The sequence below is a fragment of the Polychytrium aggregatum genome, assembly GCF_025602895.1.
Source record: "Polychytrium aggregatum strain JEL109 chromosome Unknown BJ171scaffold_2, whole genome shotgun sequence".
In the NCBI taxonomy this organism is placed as follows: Eukaryota; Fungi; Chytridiomycota; class Chytridiomycetes; order Polychytriales; genus Polychytrium; species Polychytrium aggregatum.
Window position 1 is genome coordinate 951,819 of NW_026516204.1, and position 27,272 is coordinate 979,090.

The 27,272-nt window shown below is 58.7% G+C and overlaps 7 protein-coding genes across 7 annotated transcripts; 2 read left to right on the top strand and 5 right to left on the bottom strand.

The window, feature by feature from the left end:
• Positions 1-2,903: 2,903 nt before the first annotated feature.
• Positions 2,904-7,355, bottom strand: BJ171DRAFT_486717 (uncharacterized protein). Its single transcript, XM_053109219.1, has 18 exons — positions 7,076-7,355; positions 6,777-6,874; positions 6,547-6,582; positions 6,320-6,389; positions 6,045-6,169; positions 5,724-5,869; positions 5,591-5,638; positions 5,401-5,443; positions 5,101-5,280; positions 4,875-4,948; positions 4,719-4,747; positions 4,556-4,594; positions 4,272-4,420; positions 4,036-4,185; positions 3,844-3,878; positions 3,620-3,742; positions 3,300-3,417; positions 2,904-3,120 (listed from the first exon to the last, which is right to left on the bottom strand). The coding sequence occupies exons 1-18, from the start codon at positions 7,300-7,302 to the stop codon at positions 3,044-3,046; spliced, it is 1,767 nt and encodes a 588-aa protein (XP_052971459.1). The 5' UTR covers positions 7,303-7,355; the 3' UTR covers positions 2,904-3,043.
• On the bottom strand, positions 7,356-9,647 carry BJ171DRAFT_486720 (Snf7-domain-containing protein). Its single transcript, XM_053109220.1, has 7 exons — positions 9,505-9,647; positions 9,170-9,322; positions 8,839-8,991; positions 8,594-8,680; positions 8,292-8,379; positions 8,097-8,147; positions 7,356-7,919 (listed from the first exon to the last, which is right to left on the bottom strand). The coding sequence occupies exons 1-7, from the start codon at positions 9,604-9,606 to the stop codon at positions 7,831-7,833; spliced, it is 723 nt and encodes a 240-aa protein (XP_052971460.1). The 5' UTR covers positions 9,607-9,647; the 3' UTR covers positions 7,356-7,830.
• On the bottom strand, positions 9,648-10,595 carry BJ171DRAFT_486721 (uncharacterized protein; the record flags this gene model as incomplete). Its single annotated transcript, XM_053109221.1, is given in 4 exon segments — positions 9,648-9,738; positions 9,749-9,949; positions 10,031-10,193; positions 10,408-10,595. Coding segments are annotated over 2 exon segments (360 nt in total), but the record flags the coding sequence as incomplete, so codon positions are not given.
• Positions 10,596-11,618: 1,023 nt separating this feature from the next.
• On the top strand, positions 11,619-13,093 carry BJ171DRAFT_116618 (uncharacterized protein). The gene is made up of 4 exons (XM_053105495.1): positions 11,619-11,917; positions 12,046-12,211; positions 12,420-12,734; positions 12,901-13,093. Exons 1-4 carry the CDS (start codon positions 11,645-11,647, stop codon positions 12,996-12,998), a joined length of 852 nt encoding a protein of 283 aa, XP_052971462.1. The 5' UTR covers positions 11,619-11,644; the 3' UTR covers positions 12,999-13,093.
• Positions 13,094-13,950: 857 nt separating this feature from the next.
• Positions 13,951-17,068, bottom strand: BJ171DRAFT_620788 (tetratricopeptide repeat protein 8; the record flags this gene model as incomplete). The annotated part of the gene is made up of 11 exons (XM_053115418.1): positions 13,951-14,087; positions 14,197-14,299; positions 14,424-14,538; positions 14,698-14,837; positions 15,003-15,113; positions 15,221-15,409; positions 15,606-15,791; positions 15,886-16,066; positions 16,299-16,472; positions 16,635-16,753; positions 16,949-17,068. 11 exons carry the CDS (start codon positions 17,066-17,068, stop codon positions 13,951-13,953), a joined length of 1,575 nt encoding a protein of 524 aa, XP_052971463.1.
• Positions 17,069-21,777: 4,709 nt separating this feature from the next.
• On the top strand, positions 21,778-23,207 carry BJ171DRAFT_486768 (ubiquitin-conjugating enzyme/RWD-like protein). Its single transcript, XM_053109222.1, has 2 exons — positions 21,778-22,319; positions 22,787-23,207. Exons 1-2 carry the CDS (start codon positions 22,033-22,035, stop codon positions 22,953-22,955), a joined length of 456 nt encoding a protein of 151 aa, XP_052971464.1. The 5' UTR covers positions 21,778-22,032; the 3' UTR covers positions 22,956-23,207.
• Positions 23,208-23,842: 635 nt separating this feature from the next.
• BJ171DRAFT_486770 (histidine phosphatase superfamily) lies at positions 23,843-26,350 on the bottom strand. The gene is made up of 6 exons (XM_053109223.1): positions 26,093-26,350; positions 25,860-25,985; positions 25,628-25,733; positions 25,390-25,544; positions 24,678-25,145; positions 23,843-24,563 (listed from the first exon to the last, which is right to left on the bottom strand). The coding sequence occupies exons 1-6, from the start codon at positions 26,297-26,299 to the stop codon at positions 24,102-24,104; spliced, it is 1,524 nt and encodes a 507-aa protein (XP_052971465.1). The 5' UTR covers positions 26,300-26,350; the 3' UTR covers positions 23,843-24,101.
• Positions 26,351-27,272: the final 922 nt, after the last annotated feature.

Below are 27,272 nucleotides of genomic sequence, written 5' to 3' on the forward strand. Positions count from 1 at the left end.
GGCTATCGCGCACATGCATCCGCTGTGTGAATGCGCGGATGTCCGTTTTGTCTGCGGGCGGCCGGTCCATCGGTCGAATCGTCTGTCGGGCTGTGTCGGGCAGGCCTTGGGTGGGTGCCGCCCGATGCCTGTGGATATGGCGACTTCTGTGGTCGCCAATCCCGACCCTTTGCTGGCCGTTGCTCGAGTCCCACGATTCGATCGCCGTCGCCAGCGCTGCTTCACCTGGCCCTCGATGCTTCATGGCCCCGCCCTTTCAGCACCAAAGCAACAACCTTCGCTGCCACAGATCCGCCGGCGACCCGACCACTCGCGATCCGTTTGGCCTCGATTCCGTGATTGACGGGCTCTTCCGCCGCCGTCGCTCGGTGGATCTGTGCGGGACGCACACCCACATCCGGCAGTACCCACCGCCGGCACCGCACCAGACTAGTGTGCCACGGCTGTGCGACAGCGCGGACGAGCCACTCCCTTGACGATGCGTCACGCCCCTCGCGTAACGTTTTGCTGGTTCCGTCATATCTCTGTGGAATGCGCTGGGCTTGCTGGCGCCTTGATGCTGCTGGATGCACCGTGAGCACCTTGAGCATCCTATCGCCTCGATGGGAGCGCGGTCTCCAGTAGATCCGGCAGCGCAACCGACCAGAACGATGGTAGCCAATTGCCCCCCCCCGACGAGAGACTGCATTTGCCGCGCTGGTTGCGGAGCCGCAATGCGTCCATGAGCAAAGTCCGCAACGGGCCTGGCCTGGCCTGGCCGCCAGCACCACTGGAGCTCGCTGGGCGGCGGGAGCCAACACCGCCTGCACCATTGTTCGTATCGATGGCCGCACGCTGTGTCCGCGATTCGTCTCGATTGCATGGCGTGTGTCGGCCTTGTCTCGACCGGGTTCAGGCCAAGCGACCAACTGCCCTCATTGTCCCTCTCCCTTCACACTCGGGGCCTGCCCATCCGAGCGCCTCCCCTCCGAAACTCGGCAACATCCTTTGTTTCTCTCCCGCCTTCCTGCACCCAACACACAATCTGCAGGCGGCTGCATCGTAGTCCAGCAAGATCGACTCATCGTTTGTGATGGTGAGAATGCCATTTCCTCCCCGCCGGATCAGCACGGGGTCGGCGCGGGATCAGCACTTGGGTGCAAAGGTGACGCTGCCTGCATCGCTCCGCTCGCTTGCGGATTGGTCGGTGCGAGCGCTGCGGAAAAAAACGCCGCCGGTTCGGCCGCAAAATGGTCCGCATGTCCTTTTGCCGCCATGGGCGGGAATATATTTCCTCCGCCGTGGACTGGTCGCTGCGGGAACAAAGTGGCCACAAGACCAGTCCTTTGGTGTGCCGGCCGGCCAGCCCTTGACAGCCGCACACGCTCCCCCGGACCCGTGGCTCCTGTGCGGCAGGGGCCGTCCATGACAGGAGGCGACCTGAGTCACCGGCGATGCAGCTGGCTTCTGGTCCCGGGGTGGCGATGGCTGCTGGCCAGGTTCGACACAAGTCTCCCCCCCACCCAGCCGGCGCTTGCATGCCGCTGCGGGTGGCGGACGGTGACGATGCGTGCTGCTGTGGAGGGCTGTGCGTTGCGTTCGAAGGCCGGTGGATTGCGATGGACGGCCGTGCGGATCGGCGTCTGGCGAAGAGAAGGTGGGATCGGAGAGACCGGCGGATGGGGCGGCTGACTTGCGCGGCCACCAGATCAAGAAGGCGCCGCGATCAGCATGAGAACGCATGAGCACCACAAAGGGACGAACGGAACTGGACAAGCGTCAGCATGAGGCTCGATGAGGGACGCCGGTGAGGGATTCGGGACAGAAGCCAGGCGGGCACCGTGCGGATCGCCGATGCGCACTCGCTTGCTGCTGCCTCGGCAAAGCCCAACAATACCCCTGTTGCCACCAGCCCTCTGACCCCCCCCTGAACATCGCCTCTGCGGACGATATTCGTGGACATGCTGATACTGGATGCGGCCTGTGTAGATTCGGCACCAAGACGGAACATGGCAGCGCAACGACGTGGGCATCGAGGATGATATAGGAGCGACCCCGTTTCATTTGCGAGTCACTGTCAGCGGAGCAGGCCGGCGAAGCACAGCGCAACGATGCCACCAACTTCCGCTCTACAGTCTATCCAGAAAGAAACGGGACAGTTCCTTCCTGGCTTCAGAGGCCTGAACCCCGCTGACTGACTGTCGGCCCAGCGGGCAGGCCATGGCATTGCACTCCTGTCTTCGTTGGCAATCGCTTTGTTTTTGTTGGTTTCGGGAGCACAGTCTTGAATACACCCGGCCGATCTCCTGTGGCGATGATCGACTGGCATACCGAGATCATGTTCCTGGCTGCATTGATGTCTCGATCCCACAGCGTATGGCAGCTTGCACAGCTCCGGACAAAGTGTGGTTTCTCGATATCAAGATACTCGGGTGACTCAAGTCGCTTGAATTCCCGGCAATGTGAGCACACCTGGGATGTGTTGAACTCGTTCACCGAGCACACATGGATCTTGGAGACGGCTCGGTCTGGTGGGCGTCTCTGGTGGTGTATGAACTGCTCAAAGTATTTGGCAAGCCTGAGTCTCCTGGGACTGGATGCATATCCCTTCCTTTGCTTCCAGGATGCATTCCCAAAGGCAATCACAATATCGGTCTCCCTTGGTGCCTGGTCGATGACTTGCTTGCACATCTCGTGGACGGTGCGCTGTCGCTTGCCGTAGAGATCGAGTCGCTTGAATCGCCGTCGCCGGGTCAGGCTGAAGTACAGCTGTTTGTCCAGCATGTCTCCATCGAACACATGGCGAATGTATTGCAGGAAGGAAGCCACCCAGGGATCTTGGGACTTGGTGTGGTGCTCATCCAGCGCATCTTGGGCTGGAAGCGATTCACACAATGGCGTCCTTGATTCAAATCACAGAATGGTCATGGCCAGCGCGCGATTGTATTGGGTAATAAAATATTTGATCAATCGTCAAAATCACGGGTGTCCCGTTTTTTATTGGATCGACTCTAGTTGTATACCCAAATTCTACTCCTCCAAACGACAGGGATATGTTCGGCGCTTATTTGGAGTTCTTGAAGATCATACCGCTGCCCTCCCAGACAAGGGCAATCTTGACGATGGCGTTGCAGAGAGCGGCTGGAAGAATGCGATGGGTGAGATGAGTGCGATCAGTAGGAAGCAGATACGGATTGATCAGTGGGAAGCAGATACGGATCAGAGCACACAAAGGCCAGCAGCCCTGGATGGCCGCCATCTCTCTCGAGGCCAGCTGCACACCACAGGAAGCGCAAGTCACCCGGCAAAGGATTACACACCGGTGCGGTGGTCGATGCCTTTCTCGTGGGCGGTCTGGCGGGTCTCAAGGCAGGCCTGGATCATAGTGTCCTCAAGACCCGAGTAAACCAGATCGTGCTCCTCAGCACCGTAGACAACCTGTGAGTGATGAGGGGAAGGGCCAAGGGATTATTGGAGCGGCCATAGTTGGATGGCAGCGCTGTAGTCGAGATGGTCGCTGGCATGTGGCTCTTCTTCATCGGCGATTTTTGCTCCGGGCACTCGGAACACAGGCAAATGCCTGTGGCATGTACAACCGCCTCTGTCTGTTTGCCACAGCCGCCGAGAGGGCGATCCGTACCTGACGACGCTCGGCTTCCGAGAGGCTGCGGCCGCTGATCTCCTCGACGAGCTCGACGAGCTTGGACTTGCCCTGCTCATCCCACTTTTTGTTCATACGACCGAAGCGGACGTGGCTGAGATTCTGAGGGAAAGAGAAGGGCGGACAGCATCCGAGCAGCAACAGTGTCAGATCAAAGCATGCAGATCCCGTCTGGCATTGCGCTCATGATCCATGCGACCTACCTTGAGCCATTCGAAGTAGGAGACAGTGACACCACCTGTACCCATCCGACGAGATGGATTAGACTCCGGCGCATATGACACATCGTCAGACGCTATCGCAAGCGATGCAGCCGTGTCGTGCCCTGCCATTCTCAAACAAACACTCAAGAGTATGGCGGTTCATGCAGCCTGGAAACAAGTCAGATTTCCTACCGGCGTTGAGGAGCAGATCCGGGACGATGACGACGCCGCGGTTGATCAAGATATCGTGGCCAGCAGGAGTCACTGGGCCGTTGGCGGCCTCGCCAATGAGCTTGGCCTTGACCTTGTGGGCGTTCTTGGAGGTGATCTGTCGCTCCAAGGCTGCAGAAGCGAGCGACATCATCAGACTGGTTCTTTGGACTCACGACCTGCATTCCGCCGCTTGTTCGTTTCGCGCCGGAGCTTACCGGCAGGGATAAGGATGTCGCACTCAAGCTCGAGGACCTTGGAAGGCTCATCGATGATGGTCGCGCCGGGGAAGCCCTTGAAGCTGCCGGTCTGTTTGCGGTACTCGTGGAGGTCGTCCATCTTGAGACCCGCAGGGTTGTACACGACGCTGAAGTGAGAATTCCGATCGAAAAGGATTCGAATGTCAGCTCGAGAATGGTGTGCCGAGGCCTGGAGAACCACCCCAGCGGAAACCGGCCCAAATCCAAGCCGATGGCACATGCGGTCGGTCGGTCGGGCTTACCAGTCGCGCTCGCCGATGGCAATGATCTTGGCGCCGTTGCTAAATGATCCGATAGAAACTCATTCGTGTCAGTGTCCATCCAGCCTGCTCTGTCGGGCGGGCAGCAGCGCATCAGGCTGCTCCACCAAGCAATAGAAATGTAGAGCAGTCCATCAACACTCACGCCTCAAAGAACTTGGAGGCCCAGTATCCCTATCAGGGTCCAAGAAACGACAATGAGAGGTCAGCGAAGCCGAAGGACGCCCGTCCAGGGCCCTCGTCGAGTGGAAGTGCGTGAGTCGCGGCTGCCAGACACGTTTGGGCATCGTGTGATACTTGCCACATTGCCAAAGCCCTGGATGACCACGCTACAGTCGCTGATCTTGCCCGAGAGGCCGGTTTGCTTCTGGATCTCTGCGATGGAGAGGGTCGGGCACACGTCAGGCATGCTCCGAATCGGCGACGTCGCTCTGTGCGTGGGCACAGAGTGAATGGCCTTTACTCGATCATCCGGGCGAGGCTGTGTCCCAGAGCCTCAGTGCTTCGGGGGTGCGACATAGCCATACCAGGGAAACTCATAAACTCGCGAATGCCGTAGTAGACACCGAGACCCGTGGCTTCGTTGCGGCCGCGGACACCACCCTGATGGACGGGCTTGCCTGTGACACAGGCAATGCTGTTGACGTCGTTGGGGTTGAACTGGCGGAAGGTATCCATGATCCACGACATTTCGCGAGAAGAGGTACCTGTGCAAAGTGAGGAAACGCAGTCGCGTGAGAAAATGAGGGGAAAGCTCGGAGAGTCTGTCTAGCATGCTGGCTATCCAGCAATCCTGGATTGCCTTTGCCATGTGTTCGAATACTCACCGACATCGGGAGCGGGGACGTCCACACCGGGGCCGATAAAGTTCTAAACGATTGAAGATACTCAGGATATGAGCGGGCAGAGTCTGGCAAACTTGGGACAGCCGCTCAGCGCAGTCGTGAATGAGTTGCTGTGCTCCCCTCCCAAATCCGATCTCAACATCCAGCCAATGAGCGTGGCAGCAATGCATACCTTCTGGCAGAGCTCGATGGTGTATCGTCGGGTGATGCGTTCAAGAGTCTGGGTGCAGAGTCGAGATGCCAGGCCGGGGTTAGAAACGACCCTCGGCACGGACCCTCTGCCGAGACAATGCCGTGCAACATACCGCAACATCGTACTTCCGAGGGTCGATGCAAATGCCTCCCTTGGCACCGCCAAAAGGGACATCGACGACAGCGTTCTTGAAAGTCATGAGCGAGGCAAGAGCCTCGACTTCCTGCAGATCCACATCAGGGGCGTAGCGGATACCGCCTGTGAATGGAGGGGCCAAGAGTCAGTGAGAGGGTTCTGGGCAGGGACATGTGCTGCGGACGACGGACTATGGATCCTGGGCTGGATGGTGCCCCAAAGGTATGGTAGTTTCGCTACAGGCGACGATGATGGGCAGACTGGTCAGCATTGGTTGGTGCGATCGGCCGAGACTGACCTTTGACTGGGGTGCGGTGGCGAGAATGCTGGGCACGGTAGGCCTTGATGATCTCGACAGTGCCGTCAGGGAGATCAACGGGGAAGGTGACGCTCAGAACAGCATCGACCGCCTTGATATGGGCGCTGTGGCAGCAACAGGGAGGAGAGTGAATAGCATGGCAAAAGCACGAGTCTATCCACAACGTGGGAGCGTCCAGTAGCGAGCTGTGCAGATATAATCGAGATCCAAGTGTCCCGTGTGCATGCGCTGTTGCTCCATCCTTGAGGACTTACATGGTGCCCTCGTCCACACCAGAGTGCTTGGCAGCGCGGTCAAAGAAGACCTGGACACTATCGAGAAAGTCTGAAGAATCCGGGGCCACGACGAGACGAGACCGGTCAGAAATGCGATCCACTGGTGAAGCCGGACGATTGACGAGCCCATGCCAGCGCACGATCATCGGCCTGTGCTTTCGAGTTATATCCGAGCCAGCTGCTGCTCTCGTGTCCCTGATACTTACTCAGGTCGCCATCGTTCGAGCTGCGCAGGGTCGGGGCTGAATGAGCGACACGGTCGCCGTTGTTGCATCGGGATGTTCAGAGACATCGGAACGGAAGTGAGAGAAGGTGGAGCGGGTATCGTCGTTGGGGATTGGCCAGAATACCAGAATCAGCGACGCCCGACACAGACATACGGAACAGCGGGCTGCTGCGACAGAGGGCACGGGCTGGTCATTGACACTGGGATTACCGGACATGAATGACCGGCTGGCTGCAAGGCGCGCAGACACAGCGGGACGAACCAGCGCGGCGTTGTAGACACGGCCAGACCCGACCAGGGCAGAGTGACTGGAGCCCAACAGACAGAGGCAGCGGTGTAAGTGCGAATGCGCAACGGGGATGCCACCGTGCCAGGCGGGCTGCACGGAAAGAGAAGAGGGAGGGCGAGCACGGGCGAGGCATGGGCAGGGAAATGGATGCCATTGTCGTTGGAAACACCGCTGCGACTCCCAATGGCCCTTCCCGTGGCGACAAAGAGGGGTCTCCTACCACGATCGCAGAATTCGGTTCATTGCGGCGATTTCGGGACAAGACAGAATACGACCGCCAGTGTGGTATAGAGGCAAAACACCCAGCGCAGACAGACAGCAGAGACGGACAGCGAATCCAACGGATGTGAGTGACCAACTGGCCAGGCCGACAAGCAAAGAGCAAGGATGGAAAGGAGGAGAATTCCACGATGGGACGGATGGCTCTGGCGGATAGCCACCCTGCATTTATATCGGTCGACGAGCCGAACCGCAGACCGGCGCCGGGAATACCTCCGACGGGGCTGGAAGGCAGGCGCTGTGGGGCAGCCACACAGACAATGGCAGGAGCGCCCAATCGGCCGGGGGGCTGGCGGGGCGTCGCACAGAGACACCCTTGGAGCGCAGTCGCGGCCGGATCAGCCGGGGTGCTTGCCAATGGCCTGCCGGACAACAGGGCTCTGCCTGTTCCGAAACAGAGGACGGGGGAACAGGCGCATGGAATTGGCAAGGAGCAGCGAGCGCAGGAAGGCAATGGGGGATGTGCATGGCGCCAGCAGCAAGGGCAGGCCTGGCGGGAGCGGAGACGGACTCGATCCACAGGCAATTCGCAGTCAGCCAAGACGATTCGGCTGGGAGCAGAGACGGGCGATTTCATTTGGGAACGAGTACAGGGGCGGTTGCGCAGGTGTATCGCCGCTCCTCGCGGTGCCATGAAGCAATACAGGATCGCCGTGGAGCGATGCAGGTCGCCAGCGACTACGCAGCCACCAGCGACTACGCAGCCACCAGCTGGCCCTCGTCTTCCTCTTCGGCACTCTTGCGGATTTTGGCTTTGGCCTGGACACGCTGCTCCTGACTCGGCTCTGCAAGGCATTTGGATTGGGAGGGCGGTGGGTTGGACAGGAACGGGTGGGAGCCGACGGGATCGGATCAGGCCAGATCAGATCAGCATCCGTGGTTATGGCCAGAGACGCAGAGACCAGAGAGGCTGGCCCTCATCAACACAAACATCGATTGAAACATCAGTCGTCGAGCCCTACCTGGCAGTTCTGATGGAGGAGACGGCAGATTCGCAAGTTGCGATATGGGATCTGATAGCGGGTGAAGCACACAGGGAGTGTTGGCGTGAGAATGAGCTGTCCAGCGACCGAGTGCGACATGGTTTCGGAATCGTCGTGGAGCCAAACACTGGGGACAGTCATGTTGCCGCGATATCCAGGAAATGAAGGGCTCACCTGCTGGAAGCTTGGTTGTCTGGGCATCGGGTATCCGCGCGTTGAGATCGATGGGTACGTCGGGGAGCTTGCCAACCTGTGCAGCGGCCTGTGTCGAGAAGAGTAACCAGCGGCCAAGTCAGCGATGTCCTGTGTGTTTACCCAAGTCGTGGCGGCATTGAATGCATTTGTGGAGCCGGAAGCACATGCTCGTATCCATCCTCGCTGCAGATTCTGAGAAGCACACGGGTCGCAGCGCCAAGGAGCGAGTCCATCACAATCAGGAGCAGTCACGGATGCCCCAGACACCCAAGCACGCGCACCTCTTCCTCCAGCATCTGGTCCAGCTCGGCCATGATCTCCTCTTCGTCTTCTTGGGTGATTTGTCCGCTGAGAATGTCGTCGATTTCCTGATGGTATCAAGAGAAACAGTGCAGCGAGCGTCAGCGGAGCTTTGCCTCACGCACACACGAGCTACTGAGAGCAGGTAAGCAGGGCCAAAGGACTCGAACAGACAAGAGTCTCGGGATGCAGTCCCGCGGCCAGGCGATCTGGGTGGGACACTGACCCGCTGGTATTCAATGGCATCGGCCGTGTCGTCCATGAGCTTCTGCACGGCGTCGACTGACATTTCCTTGTGGATCTCCTTCAGGACATCATTGCCCTGCTGCAGCCCCTTGAGAATATCTTGCTCCACCAATGCATATTCGATCGTGCCGACCTTGCAGAAGACCGCCGGCGTCAGTTACAGGATGGTGCATTGGTCAACCAGCCACGTACCGACTTGCCGGCTTGTTGACCGACTTGTTGACCGGCTGGTTGCCAAAGGCCGTTTCGCGAAATGCATGCATCCATTGCTGTCCCAGATCCTGAGATGACCGGAATCCATGCAGACATACCAGCTGCTCGAGATTCAGGAGCTGCTCGTCTGTCTTTTCGAGCAGCTGCTCCTGGTACTTTTTCTTCTTGAGAGCCAGCAGCGCCCGCCCCCGGTCTCCACGAGCCAGATGGAATTTGGCGACCTCGACCTCCTTGTTCAGGACCAGCTCGATCTGGACAACGTTGCGACGCAAGAGCGCGAATGGAAATTGAGGCGAGACACTTGATTAGAGACTCACCCGAGTAGCGGTCGATTGCAGCCGAGGAGCGGCATTTTGGCGATGCAGAGGAGAGAACGGCGCTTCGCCTCGGAAAGCGGCCGGGTCAGGGATGAATGCCGCATGGCGAGGCTTGCCTTTTTCTGATACTGCTTGAGCTTGTCCCGCTGGACCTTGAGGTCCAGGATGGCCTTGTCCTTTGATGTGATTTTACTTGGTTTGGCTGCAGCGTTTCCCATAGCGACGCAGGTCGATGGCGGCTGGAGGCAAGGGTGTCGATGGGAAGGCGCTTGTTCCTGGCAACGGTCGGACAGGAAGACGGCGACGATGCACGTGAGCACCGGCCATGGCGAGCCCTGCTAGGGCTATCTAGGGCTATCTAGGGCTATCTAGGGCTGTGCAGGGCAGAGACGGCCACGCTGTGGCCAGCTGCCATTTCGGGCAGGGCTGCCGGAAAAGGCAGGTCCCAGGACGGGTGTGCGACAGCCCGAGCGTGCGACGTGATCGCCACAGCTCGGGTGGCACAGACACACGCGATGCGGCCCGTGGCAGCGACGGCGGTGGCACGGACGCGTTGTGCCGCTGAGCCAGACAAGGAGCGCCGAGATCGGGCATGGGTCGGATCATGCCCGTGGCTCGACAAGGCCGCAGCCGGATCCATACAGACGCAGCCGCCCCGACGCACAGGGGGAGCACAAGGTCCCGGCGTCAATGCCGCCGGCCGTTTTGCCGTTGTGGCGGCGGGGCCATTGGGCCATTTCGCGGCGTGTGGCGACGGTGCAAAAAGAAAAAGCCTGGCGACAGCGACACGTGAACCGGCTCTGTGCCTGATGCACAGCGCCGTGTGTCCCCGGTTAACACTGCCCGCAAGCGCGATGCAGCGACAGGTGATGGGCGATGGTCGCACGCAGCGGGCATGGCCAGCAGTCCGCGGGTCGGTGCGGGTCGGTGCGGGTCCGCATTGCGAGGCCCGACGATGCGACCGAGGCGACTCGATACGAAGGAGCGGGCTGATGCGAGGCGAAGGAGAGGCGAAGGAGAGGCAAGCGACAGTTTGCAGGGGTGTCCTTGGCCACGGTGTCGGCGTCAATCACGGGCCAATGTTTCAGCGGCCTTGTCGGGCGAACAGGGCCTCCTGGCTGTTGCATGAGTTGTTTGTTTGGACCAGTTTGTTTATACCGCGCTGCCGACCAGACGCGACAAGTAAGGGCAGTGCCTGGCGCGGCCCTGTTTCGATGACCAACCGAGAGGCGAGCAGAGGCAAGTGGAAGGCGGGCAGGAGACAAACAGAAGGTCAGATCGCCGGGCTGGTGCAGCTGGACAGGTCATGCCGAATGCCAGCGGTGCTGCTGATGCTGCTCGCACTCGCAGTCGATGGATTGCAGTCGATGGATTGCAGTCGATGGAGGATGCAGGTGGATTTGCATCCCGGCAAGAGTCGGATCCGGCTGCATGCATTGCGGCGTTGTCTGTGGAGCCGTGTTGCACGCACGGCACGCAAGGTCGAAAAATTTGAGCTCGAGGGCAGACAGCCGCGCGGTGCAGTGGAGCCTGCGACCGCTGCCTTGCACCAAGGCCCGGCGCACCGAGACAGCAGCGTCCCCGACGAGGGACACTGGCCGCAACGGGGACAATCAGGCATCGGCTCAAGCCGGATATCCAGGCTGGCCGGTCGGCCGATGGTCTCGACCGGGGCTGGGACTTGGAGACACGCGGTCGGTTGACGAGCACCCGCTGGCTCAGGGGTTTCTTGCGATCCGCTGCGTGGTTGCCCATGGCCCGGCGCGCGTTGCAGCAGTGCGCCACCAAGAGCGCAGCGACTGTTGCCGTAACTGTTGCCGTAGCTGAAGCGCATTGTGTGCATTGGGTGCCAGTGTTGCAGCATGCAAGCACAGACCACACACACAGGGCACTTGATGCAAACACACTCCGCACAGCACACCAACAACGTATCAGCAGCACACCAACAACGCATTAACACAACAAGCTGCCCTTGGTCGATTGCCGCCTTGTGTCTCCCCCTTGTCTCGCCGCGTCGGCGTCGCACCACCCGAGGCTGTCATCCGTGCAACCCCGTCGCGGCCGCTGTACGGCACGTCGGCCGCGTCTGTCGGCTGACACGCTGTCTGCCGCCCTTCGGCGCTCCCGGAGGCGGGGATTCCTTGCCCTTTGCCCCTCACGACCCCACCTCGAATACCGGTTCGAGATCCATTTATATCGACTTCGACCCCCCCTCACGTCGGTCTCTGGTCTCGCCTGCCTCCCCACCCGCCCACCATGCCCTTCCTGGATGAACTGACGCCCTCCAACGCCGTGCTGTTCATGCAGAGCCTGGACGGCGTCGCCGGCGTCGTCAGCATCACCAGTCTATGCACCATCATCTTCCTCAACAGCTGGCGGATCTCCTTCAACTACCGCTCGCTGCTGAGGCTCATGGTCTACACCGACTGCGTCGCCTGGGTCTTTGACTTTCTCTCGCTGACGTACCTGCCCGACACCTGTCCTGGATGGACGTTCCAAGTCCTCTCCAACGTCGTGTGGTGTATCAAGGTAACGGCCCCACCCTCTCTCTGGCTCTCGTGTGCCTCAAGCGCATCGGTCGGCCCCCTCCAGCCCAGCACGTTCCTCCATCGCACCCATCCGTCGTCCACTGACGCCCCTGACTCTGCTTGCCATAGGACACATTCAAATTCACGTACATCGTCTGGCGAACCATCTATACCTTCTCAGCCACCCGCCAAGATATCGATCCCATCTGGGTCCACATTGGCTCGATGGGCGCCGGCATCGTCTCCTTTGTTCTCTATGCCGTGTTTATGGCCTTCTACTACAGCGGATTCCGACGTAAGCAGTCGCTCTTCGTAGTCCTTGGGTCGGCAGTATCAATCAACCAGCGCACGGGCCGGGCCGTCTGGATTGGATCCGCAGCCCTTCCCTATGCCGTGCAATCAAACCCGCAGCCACCATGTCATCAAGCCCGTATCGACAACTTGGCCAAGCCCTGGAGCACATCTTCTGACGGCTATATATCTGTCTCTCTCTTTGTCGACAGAATGCACCGCCGTCGATGAAGAAAGTGCACAGATCCCGCTCTTGGTCCTCTATGTGTACTGGCTGATGGTCGATGTCGTCTGCACGCTCTCGATCATCTGGACCGTGTATCGCATCGCCTATCCCAAAACGATGGGCCAGCACAAGTCGCAAATGCAGCACCTCCGCAACTCGCTGATGAAGTCCATCACGCGCGAGCTCAAGCGTCTTGTCATCACCGCCGGCCTTGGCAGTTTCATCTGCGGCGCCAAGCTCTACGAGATCTTCCACAGCGGGCCCCCGATCCTCAACATCAAGAACACGCTGTTCACGCTTTGTAAGTCACATCGTTGCTCACTTGCCTCGCAGTCCTGCTGGTCTCCACGGCTATGACTCGACCGTCAATCTCACCATCGTATCGTCCAACCTTGAATCCCTTCAATCACTCGAATTCAACCCATTCCCGACCGCCCCGACCGCCCCGACCGTCGTCCTCCTACCAGCCCAACACGTTCTGGTCCTCAGTGTTCTGCGATGGGTTCCATTCGATGAGGCCGAGGTATCAAGCCGTGAGAACTTTGAACTTGTTGAAAGAAGCTAAGCACCCGTGTCTACTCCCCGCCACCTCTTTCCTCTTTCTGTGGCCCATTGCAGCCCAACGCACCATGGCCTCCTCACCATCACATGCTCTGCCGCATCTCCCCCCCGTCCCAGAGCCCTGTTGTACATACTTGACTTTTCCGCTTGTCTTTGTCGTGGGCACTGGTCATGTCCATCTATGAATTGCCTTCATGTCTTTGCCCCCCTCCTCCTCCTCTCCTCGATTCCCTTCGCCTCACGATTTTGAACACCGGGATCCTGACGCCAGGATGCTCTCAGTCCCAATCCCCTTGGCCCGCCCCGTTCCGATCCCAATGCATACCTTCATCCAACTTTCCAAGTTTCCTCTTGCATCGCCGCCGAGTTTCCTTTTTTTTTTTTTGATTTGTCCCTCACCCAATCCGCCTTGCACATCTGCGAGTCCATCGACTCACGACCCCGCCACGGATTCTTCCGATGTTTTGCTCGGTGGCGCGTGCCTCGGCCGCTTCTTTTCTCTTTTTCGGATGCTCCTGTCCTATGTCTCAATCGCTCGGTCCAGTCGTCTAACTCTATCAAAGTACTAAGTAACACGCACTAGTTGCCACCAAAACAAAAAAAAAGCCTCACCTCCCCGCAACCACAAAAAGTCCCAGTCGGCTCCGGCCTCGCCCCCCATTCGTCCCACTCCTTTGCTCTTTCAAGGCGGTCGTTTGGCATCATGATTGGTTCATCGAGGGGGAGGAAGGGAGGTCGGCACTGGCTCACCACAGCCATCGCACGCGGATCCATGGATATGTGGAGCTCGTGGATATGTGGAGTCCGTGGATGCGTGGAGTCCGTGGATGCGTGGAGTCCGTGGACAGTCCAGCCAAAATGAACTTGACAGCAACAGCAATGAGGCTCCATCGATGAACACCATTCACTCATCACAGCTCTGTCCCGTATGCAACGACCGTAACATGCCCCAAGTCTCATGATCCGACAACCAAGAGACCGTCGAGTGTCTCGCGCAGCTCCTTGCCCTCGACATGGCCTGGAAAGATCTCGAGGCCCAAGCTCGCATATCGATGCGAGGACTGGATGTCGCCCTGGGAAAGGAAGAGTTGCGCTGTGCAGACCAGCGTGCATAGAAAACCATTAGCGCAAGGATGATCGAGTGGAGCAGCTATGCGGACCGACTTGTGAGCATCGTTGAAACAGCCGGGAGCGACTCGTACCCAAGTTATAGTGTGGCTCATACAAATGCGGCCCCAGCTGCGAGGCTGAGACGAGGTGGCTCTTGCATCGGTCGAGATTGTCGTTCATCTGGAACTCCATGACCTGGGTAGATACAGCGCCGTCGTTCCTAAGCGTCAGTAACTGCGGTTCGCCCTCAGTGGATGCTGCCATTGGTTGATATGCTGGTAGACAACCGACCAAACGATTTGGATTCGGTCAGACTTACCCCCAGGTTGTTCCAGGCCTCGCCGTGCTTGGGATTGGCGGCCACGGAGAGGCGGAACGATCGGTGGGCCAGCGTCAGGTCGCCCATGCTGCATGCAACGTTGCCAATATTGAACCTGCGGGGCCCCAAGACCCAGCCGCGGCAGGAATGAGCAAGACTGCCTCGATGTGCCGAGCAACGGAGCCATCGTCGGCCAGCGATCGTTCTTGGTGTCCGCCAGCCCTGTGAAGTATCCGCGAGCAGCACACCATCGACTTGGTTTGCGAAAACGCACCATATTTCGGCCAGAAGCTCATCTTGGCTCGCCGCATCGAGTGCTCTCTGGAGGTACTCCATTGCAACATCGAACTGGCTGGCGTAGAAGGCACACAATCCAATGTTGTTCCACAGCTCGGAGCTCTTTGGAGCCCCCATCTGGTGTAGTCAAAGCACGGAGGTTGCATCGCCATGTGCGGGGGGGGGCGCATCGTGGTGTTGGGTGCGACACAGGACGAAGATTCATCTGCGAATGTCAGCGCCGAGATGAATCGGGGTGGGAATGCTGCCATCGTCGAGCGGTGCTGGTGCCGGCAGACCAACCTTGAGCAAGCGGAGATAGAGATTGAGGGCAATCTCGGGCTGGTTGCTGTAAAAATGCGACGATGCGAGGCAAGCCAGTGCCTCCAGGTGCGAGTGGTCAAGTTGCAGTATCTACGGGACGGAACAGGGCCCAGTGAGCGAGACTTGGACGCAATCAAGCTCGATGGAAGGAAGGCTCGTTCTGGCCGTGCGTTTGATTGTGACGCTCGCATCGTTACCATCCGATAATGTCTCATCGCCATCTCAACATTGCCCAGATCTTCGTAGGTGCGGGCGAGCTCGATCAGCAGCAGAATCGACGCGCTGTGGTTCAAGTCGTTGCCGTTGTTGTAAATCTCCAGGGCCAGATTGGGCTGGTCCAGATGCATGTACACCTGTCCCAGCAACTGATAGACTACGGGCATGCTCTGGAACCATAGAGTGATGGTATGTGCTGCGAGTCAGAAGGAATTGCATCAGCGGCACTACTGCTGGCACCCACCCGTTCCCATGTGGATTCTTTCGCCCCTCCACCGATTTTGTGCAGCCAGAATCGTCGCAGCTTCCTCCATTCCTGTCGCCGTCCCTCGACGTTCGGTTAACACAGCCGCATCCACAACCTACTTGGTCGGCGAGCGAGCTCTTCAAGTGTCGCTCGGCTTCCCGCCACATTCGAAGCTTGGCAAAGCATCGCCCAATCTGGTATTTCCACCAACCGTCCTTGTAGCCGAGGTGTGTGATGGAGTGTGTGGCGAGCTCCAGGGCCTTTCTGGGATTCTTGACGACGTGGAAGAGGTACAGAAAAAACACCTCGATACGGGCCGTTCACACAAACCATCAATACACACTCATTTGAACGTCAGATCCAATGCTCCTGCTCCTGCTCCCGCTCCTGCATGCTCACTCGTGAAAGGCCCGGCTTGGATGCGACAATGCGCATGTCCATCTTCTCAATCTCGGCGCATCCGGCACTGCCAGTCCCCGAAGGAAGCAGCGAAGCAGTGCCCAGGCGCACCAGACGACCGGATGAGCTCTGTAGCGCTGCTGTGGTGGTCGGCGGCCGCTGAACCGCTGTGGCACGGCTACTGATGGGTGGGATTTCGGTACAATGTTAGGTGGACCAAGTTGCAGGGAGCTGAGGGACTGGCTCTGATGACGACGGCATCAACCTGCCCTGGATCGAAGGTCGATCCGCGTCCGAGGGAGGGGTAATCGTCGCAGAGTGCATAGTCATCGCAGACGACCAGGCCTCATGTCGGGCTAGGCACTCGTGGTCGCAATCTATAGATTCGCGATTCCAAAGGAAAGATGGGGTACCTTTCGCCTCGCGTGGGAGCGTTGCGGGTCAGCGGCCGTGAGAAGCCTGTGAGCGGACGGCCGAGCTGGGTGGTGGGGCGAATGGCCTGGCTTGCGGGTTGCTCGCCGCCATGGAGGAGGAGCGGATCGGCCGAAGCGTCCGCATGCGTGGGGTGGTAAATTGATGTTCCGGGCCTGCAAGGACACGACGAGGAAAGAATCAACTTTGATGGTCGGCGGCGAGAATCACAGTCCATGACCAGCGTTGGATTGCAGCAACGCTCCCCCCCCTCCCAACATCTGGCAAAGGCCAGGTCGATCCTGCGAAAGATCCGGGGTTGGTCGATTTCCACTGACCTGGGCAGAGCAGAGAGTGACTCGCGATCCAGGGCCGAGGCGGCATCGTCAGGGTTGAACTCGGACTCGAGAAGCGACTCGATCTGGATCAGAGCCTTGGCTCGCAGTACCCAGACGGCCTGCTTGCAGAGCGCGGAGATCAATGATATGACGAGCGGACGGAAGGCGGTGAGTGGTGGATGGAGGATGGAGGATGGAGGATGGAGGATGGAGGATGGAGGATGGAGGATGGAGGATGGAGGATGGAGGATGGAGGATGGACAGGGCAGTCGCTGGCCCGTGGGAAACGGTGTTGCTGTTGAAACGGCCCTGACCTGGTCTTTTGGGTTCTGCACGAGCTGCTCGTTGCAGAGCTGGATGCAGCTGGCATAGTCGCGTGCTCGGAAATGGCTATAGGCGATAAAGAGCGACGACAGAGGCTGATGCAAGGTCATGGCGTTGATGGCGCTGAGGCCGGCGATCAAACGGGGCGGTCCAAGCCGATCCAAGGTGATCTGGGGCAAGTTACTGAAGTTGACAGTCACAGGGCTCTGCTGCTACTGATGCATCGGCTGCTCACCCAAGCCCGCGGACGGCGTGTGATTGAATGGCGCTGATTACAGGCAATCCAATAAAAAACGGGACACCCGGGTTTTGACCATTGATCGAATATTTTGTTACCCAATGTTATCGCGCGCTGGCCATGACCATTCGCCACACATCCGACTTTCGCACCGCCGCATTGCGATGCTACGCCCTCATCCATAGCCTGCGTAAGGTCGCCTCCATATTCAGTGTATCCAAGAGCACCATCCATCGATGGCACCGAGGATGCAAGCTGGATGACCCATCCCGGGTCCCAGCTCGCAGATCCACTTTCTTTGAGCAGGCATGTCCAGTCATTCGCACCCTGATTGAACAGGACCCGTTCCAGACTGGTCCTGTGTTGCGGTGCAAGCTCGAGTCCATCCTCCAGAGGAAAGTATCACTCTCACTCTGCCACACTGCCATCCACCGAGCAGGTCTCTCACACAAGAGGGCAACACACCTCTACAAGTCCAAGCGACTGGATGAGCGGGTGGCACAGTTCAGGGACCAGGCCTGCTCCATCGACCCACGACGATTCGTTTTTGTCGACGAGACAGGGATCAGGAGATCCATTTTCCCTCTTTACGGATACTCGCCGAAGGGTGCTCCGCTTCGCCAGCGCAATCACATGAAGCACAAGTCTGTCTCGGCTGCATTTGCAATCAACCACTCTGGTGTGCTGCATCGCATGTACATCCCCACATCATTCAAGACACACTCGATGGTCGAGTTCTTTGATCGAGCGAGCTTCCCAGACGACTCTGTGATTGTGATGGACAATGTCAGCATGCACAAGACAATGGCTGTCCTGGACTGCATCGATCACCGAGGATGGTCAGTGATCTTCACCCCACCTGCCTCACTCGACTTCAATCCCATCGAGAACTTCTTTGGGATTGTGAAGCACCAGTACAGGAAGGTGGCAGCGCTGAATGCGTCCGAGGGGTTCAGAGTCGGGATGGTGACCCTGTTTGAGTCTGCCGTTCGGAGGGTGCTTCCAGATGTCTTCCCACGGCTGATTGAGCGAGCGATGCGCTTCTGGGGTTGAGTTCCCTCCAATCAAGCCGCCATTTTCACGCTCAAATCACTGGCTTGAACCTCTCGGCGATTTTTGAACAGGGTCACTTCCCCAACCAGCCCGCGCAGACGGGTTCCTGCTCTCGGGTATAAATGCCACACCTTCGTCCTGCTGCTTTCTTCCCTCATCTCGCCTTGATCGGATCATCGCGCTATTGTACGATAAAAAAAAGTCTCTGCTCTGACCAGTACCACTGGCAGGCATCCAGCATTCTCTGTCCCCATGCCTCCGAAGCGCAAGGGTGCCGGTGATGGCCAGCCTCGGCCACCCAGGCCCAAGAAAGCCAAGTCACAGTCGGAGCCTGTCTCTGGTTCGTACTCTGATCCCACGCATGCTTGGTCGTCTGTTGCTCCGTCGCTCACCACCACTGCTTCTGCAGATCCAATGGATGTCGATCCCACCGAGCCTGGTCCATCTACTTCCTCGAGTACCGGCAAGCGATGTCGCCAGTGCGATGGTACCGACCACGAGCGAAGCAACACCAGCAAATGTCCCAAATACCGGCCCCTCAAGAGTTCTGTCGTCCCACTCGTGGATGGAAGGTCATCCGCCCCTCAGTTCAGCTGCTTCAAGCAGACGATGGATGGCTGTTGTCTCAATCCCGCTCTCCGCGACAAGATCCAGGCCACCGTCGAGACCATGACCCAGATCCAGTTCGAGGCATCCAGGCTGCTCAACCTGCACATCCTCCGGTGCATCGAGCAGGATCTTCCCGTCCCTGTCATCTCCAGGGCCACCCCTGCTTTCATCCGCCAATGCTTCAAGATCGTCCAGGACGGTGCCCTCTCGACGGCCAGGGACACCAAGAAATACAACGAGCATCTGGTCGCTTCCTTTCGCGACTACCAGACCACTCGGCACGCAGACCTGCCTCCGGCCCCTCGTCTGCCTGATGGTGCTCACAGTCAGCTTCTCACTCTCGCTGTCAATGCCTATGCCACCAACTGCACCACCCACCTCAACCTGGCCTACTGGCGACTCCTTCGCCGCTTCTGCGCTGCCGTCTTCCCAGCCAACAAGCACAAGCACGAAGCCATCGAGGCTTGTCTCGAGCTCTTCGAGAAACCAGGGCAGACTCCACCCAAGGCCGATCTCGAGTTCCTCTATCCAGACTTTGGCCACGTCCTGGACGAGTTTCGGTACAGCAGCGACCAGGACCGCTTCCGGGCCCTCCATCGCCTCTCACACCATGTGAGAATCCTCGCCCGAGACAAGATGGTCGACAATGTCCACAAGTGGATCGACTGTGACATGCCCGCTCTCCGAGTCACCGAACTGCAGCGCCAGGCCAAGCTGGACGAGCTCACTACCCAAGGCATTCCCTCCGACGACAAGAGGTTCACCAAGGCCAAGTCTGAGCTCGGCACCACCAAGTCCAAGATCAACAAGCTGGCATCCAGGATCAACTGGGCACTCAAGCAGCTCGCCGTCGACACTCCTCCGGCCGTGTGCACGATGGTCCCTCTCTGTACTGCAAGGGCCAAGTATGTCAAGATCGACACGGTCACTCTCTGGCAACTCCTTGACACCGAACATCGTCTTGGACTCACCAGGGACAAGCTCAAGGAAGAAGGTGAGGACGGCATCAACAACCAGGATCGACTCTGGCGCAGTTGCTTCAAGCTGCGTAGCTCCCTCTTCCGTGACCGGGATATCAATCACAAGCTGTTCAACTACGAGATCAGCACCGATGGCATTGGATGCACCATCGGCCTCGTCAAGTTTCTGCCTCGAACCGATCACACCGAGACCATCGAGCCTCCTCCGACCGCCGAGCAGCGTATCCAGGCCCACATCGGTGACCCAGACCCCAACCGCACCACTTGGATTGGCATCGATCCTGGAGTCGGCTCCATCTTCACGGCGGTCATCCAAGCACCGGGTCACCAAGACGAGGTGGTCTCATTCTCCAATGGCCACTACCAGCACATGTGTGGCCATACGTCCAACACCAAGTGGCACAATATCATGAAGTATCGACTCAGCATCGAGACCTGGATGTCGACCACTCCCTCGCCCAAGGTGTCGTCCTCGGAGGCTTTCAAGGTCCATCTCACCCATGTCCTGCAACCGGAGCTTCGGGTGCAGCTCGACTTCCACCTTGGCAAGAAGGCCCGTCACCATCGCTTCATGGGCCACAAGAGGCGCCAAGTGGCCGTCGACAGGATGTGCAAGGCCGTCCTGAAGCACGCCCCGATACGGACCGATGTGGTGATCGCCTTTGGCAATGCGTCATGGCGACAGGGCAAGGGCTATGCATCCAGCCCTCGGAGGCAGCGGTTTGCTCGGTACTTTGAGCAATTCGAGCACCACCGACGCCGTCCCAATCACCCTCATGGAAGCGTCAAGGTAGTCTCGACGAACGAGTTCAACACCTCGCAAGTGTGCTCCAAGTGCCTGGAGCCAGTTCGGTTGGAAGGACTCGATGCGCCCAGTGTTGCGAATTCCCACTTTGTCAGGAGCTGCAAGAATCCCAGCTGCCGGACAGTGTGGAATCGCGACGTCAATGCGGCGCGCAACATGATCACAGTATGCAGGTCGATTGTGGAGATCGGAGAGCGACCGGTGGTCTTCACTCAGAGGCTGCCAAAGTGATCTGTTTTATTTCTTGTGGCTTTGCTAGACGCGAGCACAGCACATACTACATGTTCATGGAAACGGCTATGTTGTCCCGTTTTTTTTCTGAATAAAGTGTAATCGCCCGGCTGAACGATGTCGTTCTCACTGTTGCGATGCTGGCAAGATGGACAAACTCGAAGGGACAGGCTCGATGGGGCGGCCATGATTTGCCGACTTGCTCGTTCACGCCGAGTCCGTGATGTGCATGATGCGCATGATATGCATACTATGTATGCTATGCATGATATGATATGATCCAGCCGCAACAGACGATGCGTCCGATTGCCGAAAGCCTCTCTGCCCAATCACAACCAAGTCCGATATGTCCCAAGAGTCAGCCGACGGGGGCAGAGTCGGCGCCATTTGACCGATCAAGGCTTCTTCACATGTCGCTGAGGGCTTTGCGCTGGCTCGGCGTGGTCGATGGCGCCCCTGACCGCCTTTCGGGAAGCGAAGAACGTCCCGATGGATCCTGCGAAGGCGCCAGGGCAAGTGGCTGGACGACAAGAATGAGTTGCCGCGACCTGGCCCTGCCGCAGCCGATACGCCAGCTGCACTCTGTGGCTCAAATGCCGATATCGATGGATGCAATGCTATCCGAGTATGTGCATCCCGATTGCCATTTGGGCCGCCACGCCAAGGCTGATCGGCGGTCGAGCCACTCTCGCTGGGCCCAGGGAAGTGGTCGTCGATCCCGCGCGGTGTCGGATCGTCGCCAGGCGGGATCGCCAATCGCCAGTCCACCGGCGTCGGAGAGCGGCTGCCCCTCTGCGCTGCCGCTGCGGTGCGGATGTCGATGGAAACCGCAGCGGCTACTGCGATCCAGACGGCGACGGCAGTGGCGATGTCGACGCTGGCGGATGTGTGGGCATGGGCGTGGGTATAAAAGGCCGCTGCTGGCCCGCACGTCTGCATCCCCACCTTCGTTTTCATCGTCATCACCTGCCCATCCTCCCAAGCCCGCTCTGCTCGTCGCCCCGGGCTGCAAGACTTGGCCCCCCTCCTGTCTGGCTCCTTTTCCCTCGCCGTCTGAACCCGATCCCCTCCGATCGTCTCTGTCATCGTCATCCTCGGTTCTCCAGGCCTCGCTTCCCCCCGTCCCTCGCTCGCTCCTTTGCTCTCCTCCCGCCCCCCATGTCGACATCCGCCCGAAGACGTCTCATGCGTGATTTCAAGCGGCTACAGACCGACCCGCCGGACAAGCTCAGCGGTGCCCCTTGCCCTGATAACGTCCTCGTCTGGAACGCCGTCATCTTTGGCCCCGAAGACACTCCCTTCGAAGACGGCACCTTCAAGCTGATCCTCAACTTTGACGAGTCCTATCCAACCAAGCCGCCGCACGTTCGGTTCATCAGCAAAATGTTCCACCCCAACGTTTACGCTAATGGCGACCTTTGCCTTGACATTCTGCAGAACCGATGGTGAGTGCGTCGGCGTTGTTCGGATGCCTCGATTCTGGTAGCCAAGGCTGCAGCAGCCGGGTGGGAGCACCCGTTGTTGATCACATCCTGCCTCAACCCGCCTATCTGTGTCTGGGGCTTGCATGTGCTCTCGTCATTAGAGAGCCTTTGTTCGCAGGATGGCTGTCCGCTGGGATGCTGGGATGCTGGGATGCTCTGCTGTTGGATCCAGTCTTGCTTCTTGCCATGCCATCGTTGCGATTCCTTCTCGGAGCATCCAGCTGGCCGAGTGGGCTGCATTGGTCGACACAAACCTGCTCGCCGCCGGCATTTCTTTCGTCCAAGAGCTAGCCCACTCTGGAACGCTGCAGCCGGCCTGGACCATCGGCGTTGCAGACACGGCCCCGTAGTCCGGGGTTATCCTGATCATGGCCCTGATCTTGCCCAACGATCTCTGACTCTGCCCCTTGATTTCCCGGCCCGCTCAGGTCGCCAACCTACGATGTCGCCGCCATCCTGACCTCGATACAGTCGCTTCTGAACGATCCCAACCCAAACAGCCCCGCCAACGCCGAAGCTGCCCGGCTGTTCCAGGAAAGCCGAAAGGAATACGTCAAGCGAGTCCGAGAGATTGTCGAAGAATCCTGGCTGAGCTAGGCCAGAGGCCGGTCCTTGGTGCCCACGGATCTGGACGAGCGCCTTTGCATCCCAGAGCCGTCTGTAGTGGCCTCTCCAGCCCATCAGCCTGCATTTTTCGGGGCTGATGCCGGTGCTGGGTGGCCGTCCCGACTTTTTCTCATCTCGCTGTACCCCACATCATCGTTTGTTCACTCTTGAATTGTATTTGCAACCCTCACCCTGTCGAAAGTATGAATGGAACTCGGAAGCCAATAAAAATCATCAACTTCATTGCGTTCCGTCGCAGCGATCCCGGCGAGCGAGACGGGAGCAAGACGATCGATCCTGCTGGCTGCCCCAAATCTCCCTCCCATTCCCATGGGCTTGGCTCTGTCGGGATCACTGTCGCTTGTGGGAGCAGATCAGGCCGTGCAGTGCCAGAGCTGCCTGCCGCATCCAACTTCCGGTTTCCAGTTTCCAGTTTTGAGCGAGGTGCCCTCACAGGCACATTCGCATCTGCTCTCAAGGGCACTGGCTCCAGCATTGCCTCCCTCCCTCTCTCCCTCCCCATCCCTCCCGCAACTCAATGCATTTGTCCCGCCCCTGGCTTTCGCTGCATCCGATTTGGATCTCGACGGCCCTCTGATTCACTTTGCCACTGCGCAAACAGCATCTTTGCGTGTCTCCCTCGCTGCCCAGCCATCTATCCATCCGTCCTTTCGTCTTGGTCATGCGGGTATCCCACGGCGATCTGCTGGAGGATTGGCTGCGATATCCTCGACTCACCGCCCTGCAGTTTTCCCGCTCGAATCCGATCGGGATCGACGCAGTGCCGCCGTCGCCCTCGTGGGAAAGCACATTTGTCGTCGTCCTTGCCCTGCCCTATCCAAAACTACCCATCCATGCCACCCGATCATGACGACGCATGCCGCTTGCCTCCCGGCTGTGAACCGCATGGCAGCGTCATTCAGCGGGACGGAGGTAATTTTGCTTGAGCGCCTCGGCGATCCAGTCACTGGACTGACTCTGGCCATTCGATTGATTGACTCCACCGCACCCATGACGGATGACATAATCCCGTACTGAGATCAAGTCGAATCACAAGCGGCGAGCATCCAGAGGACGGCCCATCGCGGGCCCGCTTTCACCTTCTCCCTTCCGTGGCCTTTCTCCTCTCCCTGGCTCTCACGACCAGGTGCAGTTTCGATCGGTTATGCCACACAGCCCCGAGTAGTCGCAGTCGAGATATCCCTTCCGAGCGATCGACTCAAAGAAGCGGTCGAGACGGCAGCTGGGCACGTCCTTGGGCGAGTAATCTTCTCCTTTGGCCTGACATCGCGGCAGATGCAGGTACTGTTCGTTGACTGAGACCCGGATCGCATAATCGCGCAGGGTGTGTCCCTGCCTCAGGACCGGAAATGCACGGCTCCAGTACGCCGCTTGTTCGCTTGGCAGTGTCGGCAAAAGGCTCTCTTGAGACTCTGCAGCGTTCGCAAGGATCTTTGCAGGTTCCGATCCAGGACAGTGGACAAGCTCGATCAGAACATTGCTGCCGAAAGGCGAGATCGCGGCGGTGCGGAACTGGCGATCGTAGAGCAGGTGCCGAGTCATGTTGGCCGTCAAGGGCTCGGTGTCCTCGTATAGACCCTGCAACAGATACCGTCAGCCAACTATGTCGTCTATGCCAGCTGCGACTCCAAGGAGCCGACATCGTGAGGAAAGCCAGCAGCACCGAAGCGACTCGACTTGCTTGCTGCCTACCAGCTGCGTGAACAGGAACAGCAGAGTCTCGGAGTGGCCAAAACGAAAGATGCCGAGTCGTCGTTGGCGGTTGCTGGCCAGGGCATCGATGGCCTCAACTAGTCCGTTGGCGATGTTGGTGGCCAGTGAGCATGCCATCACCCGGTTGATGGGGAAGCTGTATGAAAACTGCATCCAGTGCTTGAGATCGTCGGCATAGTCAAGCCGCTGAAAGTCATCCTCCGAAAACAGTGAGCACCACTCGTTGCGGATGTCTTGGACAGCGACCTGAAAGGCACAGAGCTTGAACATGGCCGAGACATGCTCGTTGGTGAACGGAATGCCGGCGCGGTCCTGGACTCGGGCCGTGATGTCTGGGAGAAACCGCTTCCTCCACGCGGCGCTCTCGCTGCTTGGGCGAGTTGAATTGAGGACTTGGCCTTCCCACGCTTTGCAGTTGGCAGCGGGCTCGATCTCATAGTCCATGCTCTGTCGGTGGGGCGGATGGTCAGCCACTATCGCTCCAGCTGAGACGGCACATCATCATCCTGGGCCATGCGCAACAATCGGCGGGTCCTGGCGAGAAGCGCTGCAGGCAAACAGGATCAAATGCCCGGGGATGCTCGTAAAAGGTCTTGGCAGCATTCTCCCGAGTATATCTCATGAATGTCGAGCGGGGCAGTGTGCTGTGCATCCACTCATTGAGCCGGTGAATGAACAGACGATACTCAACTGCCGGCAAGGTGCTGCAGTGGATCGTGGCTGGTCGCGGGCATTCGTTGGCAGCGCCAGGGCGGCGAAAGAGGCCAAAGGCAAAGGCCTGGGCACTCTGGACCGTCCTGGACTTGTCCGAGGCCCGGAAATCGTAGAGGTTGGGAGAGTAGGGCTCTGTTTCAAAGTGGGTTCCGAGATGGAATCAGAGAAAGGAGAGCAACAGCGGCGCCAACGGAGATGCAGCCGATATCACATACCCAGGAACGCCTGGAATCGGTCTGCCAGCCGCGAGCCCAGTCGATAGAGCTGCTCTTCGCCGGACCGGGTCAGCAAGCTTTCGTCTTCAGGCTGGAACGGCGAGGTCTATTGGACGCACGAACAGCAAGCGTCAGGCGCAAATGGATCGCATATGGATCGCAAAGAGGACATGAATGCGCATTAGCACAGCTCGCCTCGACAGCAAAGCAGACGATAGACGGCTGCACTTGCCCAGTTTTGCATCCACGGATACCGGCTCCATCCTGCTGCAGGACGCTGGGTTCTCAAGAAACCCTCGATGTCCTTGAACGACAGGATATCAGACCTGCCAGGGTTTCGTGTGCCGTGCCGGATGATCTGTGAAGGGTCAAAGAGCACCGAGTCAGGGAGAGAGACGATGGGGCGGCAAGATGAGCGTTGCTGGCTTGTCGAGTCTGGCGAGCGAGTGCGGCACCCTCACTAACCATTTGGATCTGCACGAGCTCGCAGGACGACGGGGATGAGTCGATGGATGCACCGTCAGCGCGGCTGGACTCGGACGGCGGCTCGGGGTATATCGATTTGGTTCCCAGATGCCTGGTGAAATCGAAGCTTGCGACACGAGAGCCCAGACATGACGGCCACGGCAGCAGAATGCCAATGGCGAATAGCAGAGCGGACGGGAAGCGCATCGCGGGCGATGGTGAGAGAGGGCGAAAGGGCGAATGCTCACAGACGGGCGATTCCTCTGCAAGCCACTTTGGCCGCCTCGTTTTGTTCGAGCCAGGGGGATCATGCTCGCAGCTGTGTCGGCATCCCTGTCCCACGAAATGGGCTTCCTCATCATGGCTCCCACATCCCAGCTCAACGACAGGACATTGAGCGTGCTCGATCGGGGTCAGTCCATCGACACAATCATTCACGATGGAGGGAGGGTGTCGAGGGTCTTGAATATGGTATCCGATCATCCGACACAGCATCACGATCAGACATATACGAGTCGTCGTATGTGCTGGCGGTGTCGGTCCATGGCCGAATATCCAGTGCGATCGCATCTTGCACCATGCCCGTCACAGAGACAAATGGTTCAACTCCAAGTTGAGGGTGGTGCGCCGCTCTGAACAGGATGAGCAGCCCCGGATCGATGAACATACGGCCAGGAGGGTGCCGGATCGTATGCAATGTGAGTGTAATGTTGTTGGTAGTATAGGCTATCGAATCTTGCGTGTTCGTCTCCCTGACGCATCCATTGTCGGGGATGATGGAAAGATCAGGAGTTCGAATAGTCGGTTGAATCGGGCTGCCAGGGACTTGCGATGGAATTAACACTGGTGTGCGATCGTCGGCTTGCCGGAGAGGCAGGCTCCCGATCATGCCCAAAGGAAGCGGATGGATCGAGGAATGGTGCACCTGGCAGCGACGACGGCGGATAGCCGTCTTGGGCAGGGATACCTGGATGCATGAGATCGAGAGCTGTTCCTGAATGGCACAGATGGAATGATGCAGATGAGGAGAGGAGAGAGGACGGGGAGCGAGAACCAGAGTATGGCCTGCCACGACGTGGCTGTCGGATTGGTGGCGCTGCAGTCAGAGGTGACACGGGCTGGTCGGCCCTTGTGAAGCGTGTCCGCCAATCACGCGCGCGTCAGTGGCAAGGACGAGCAA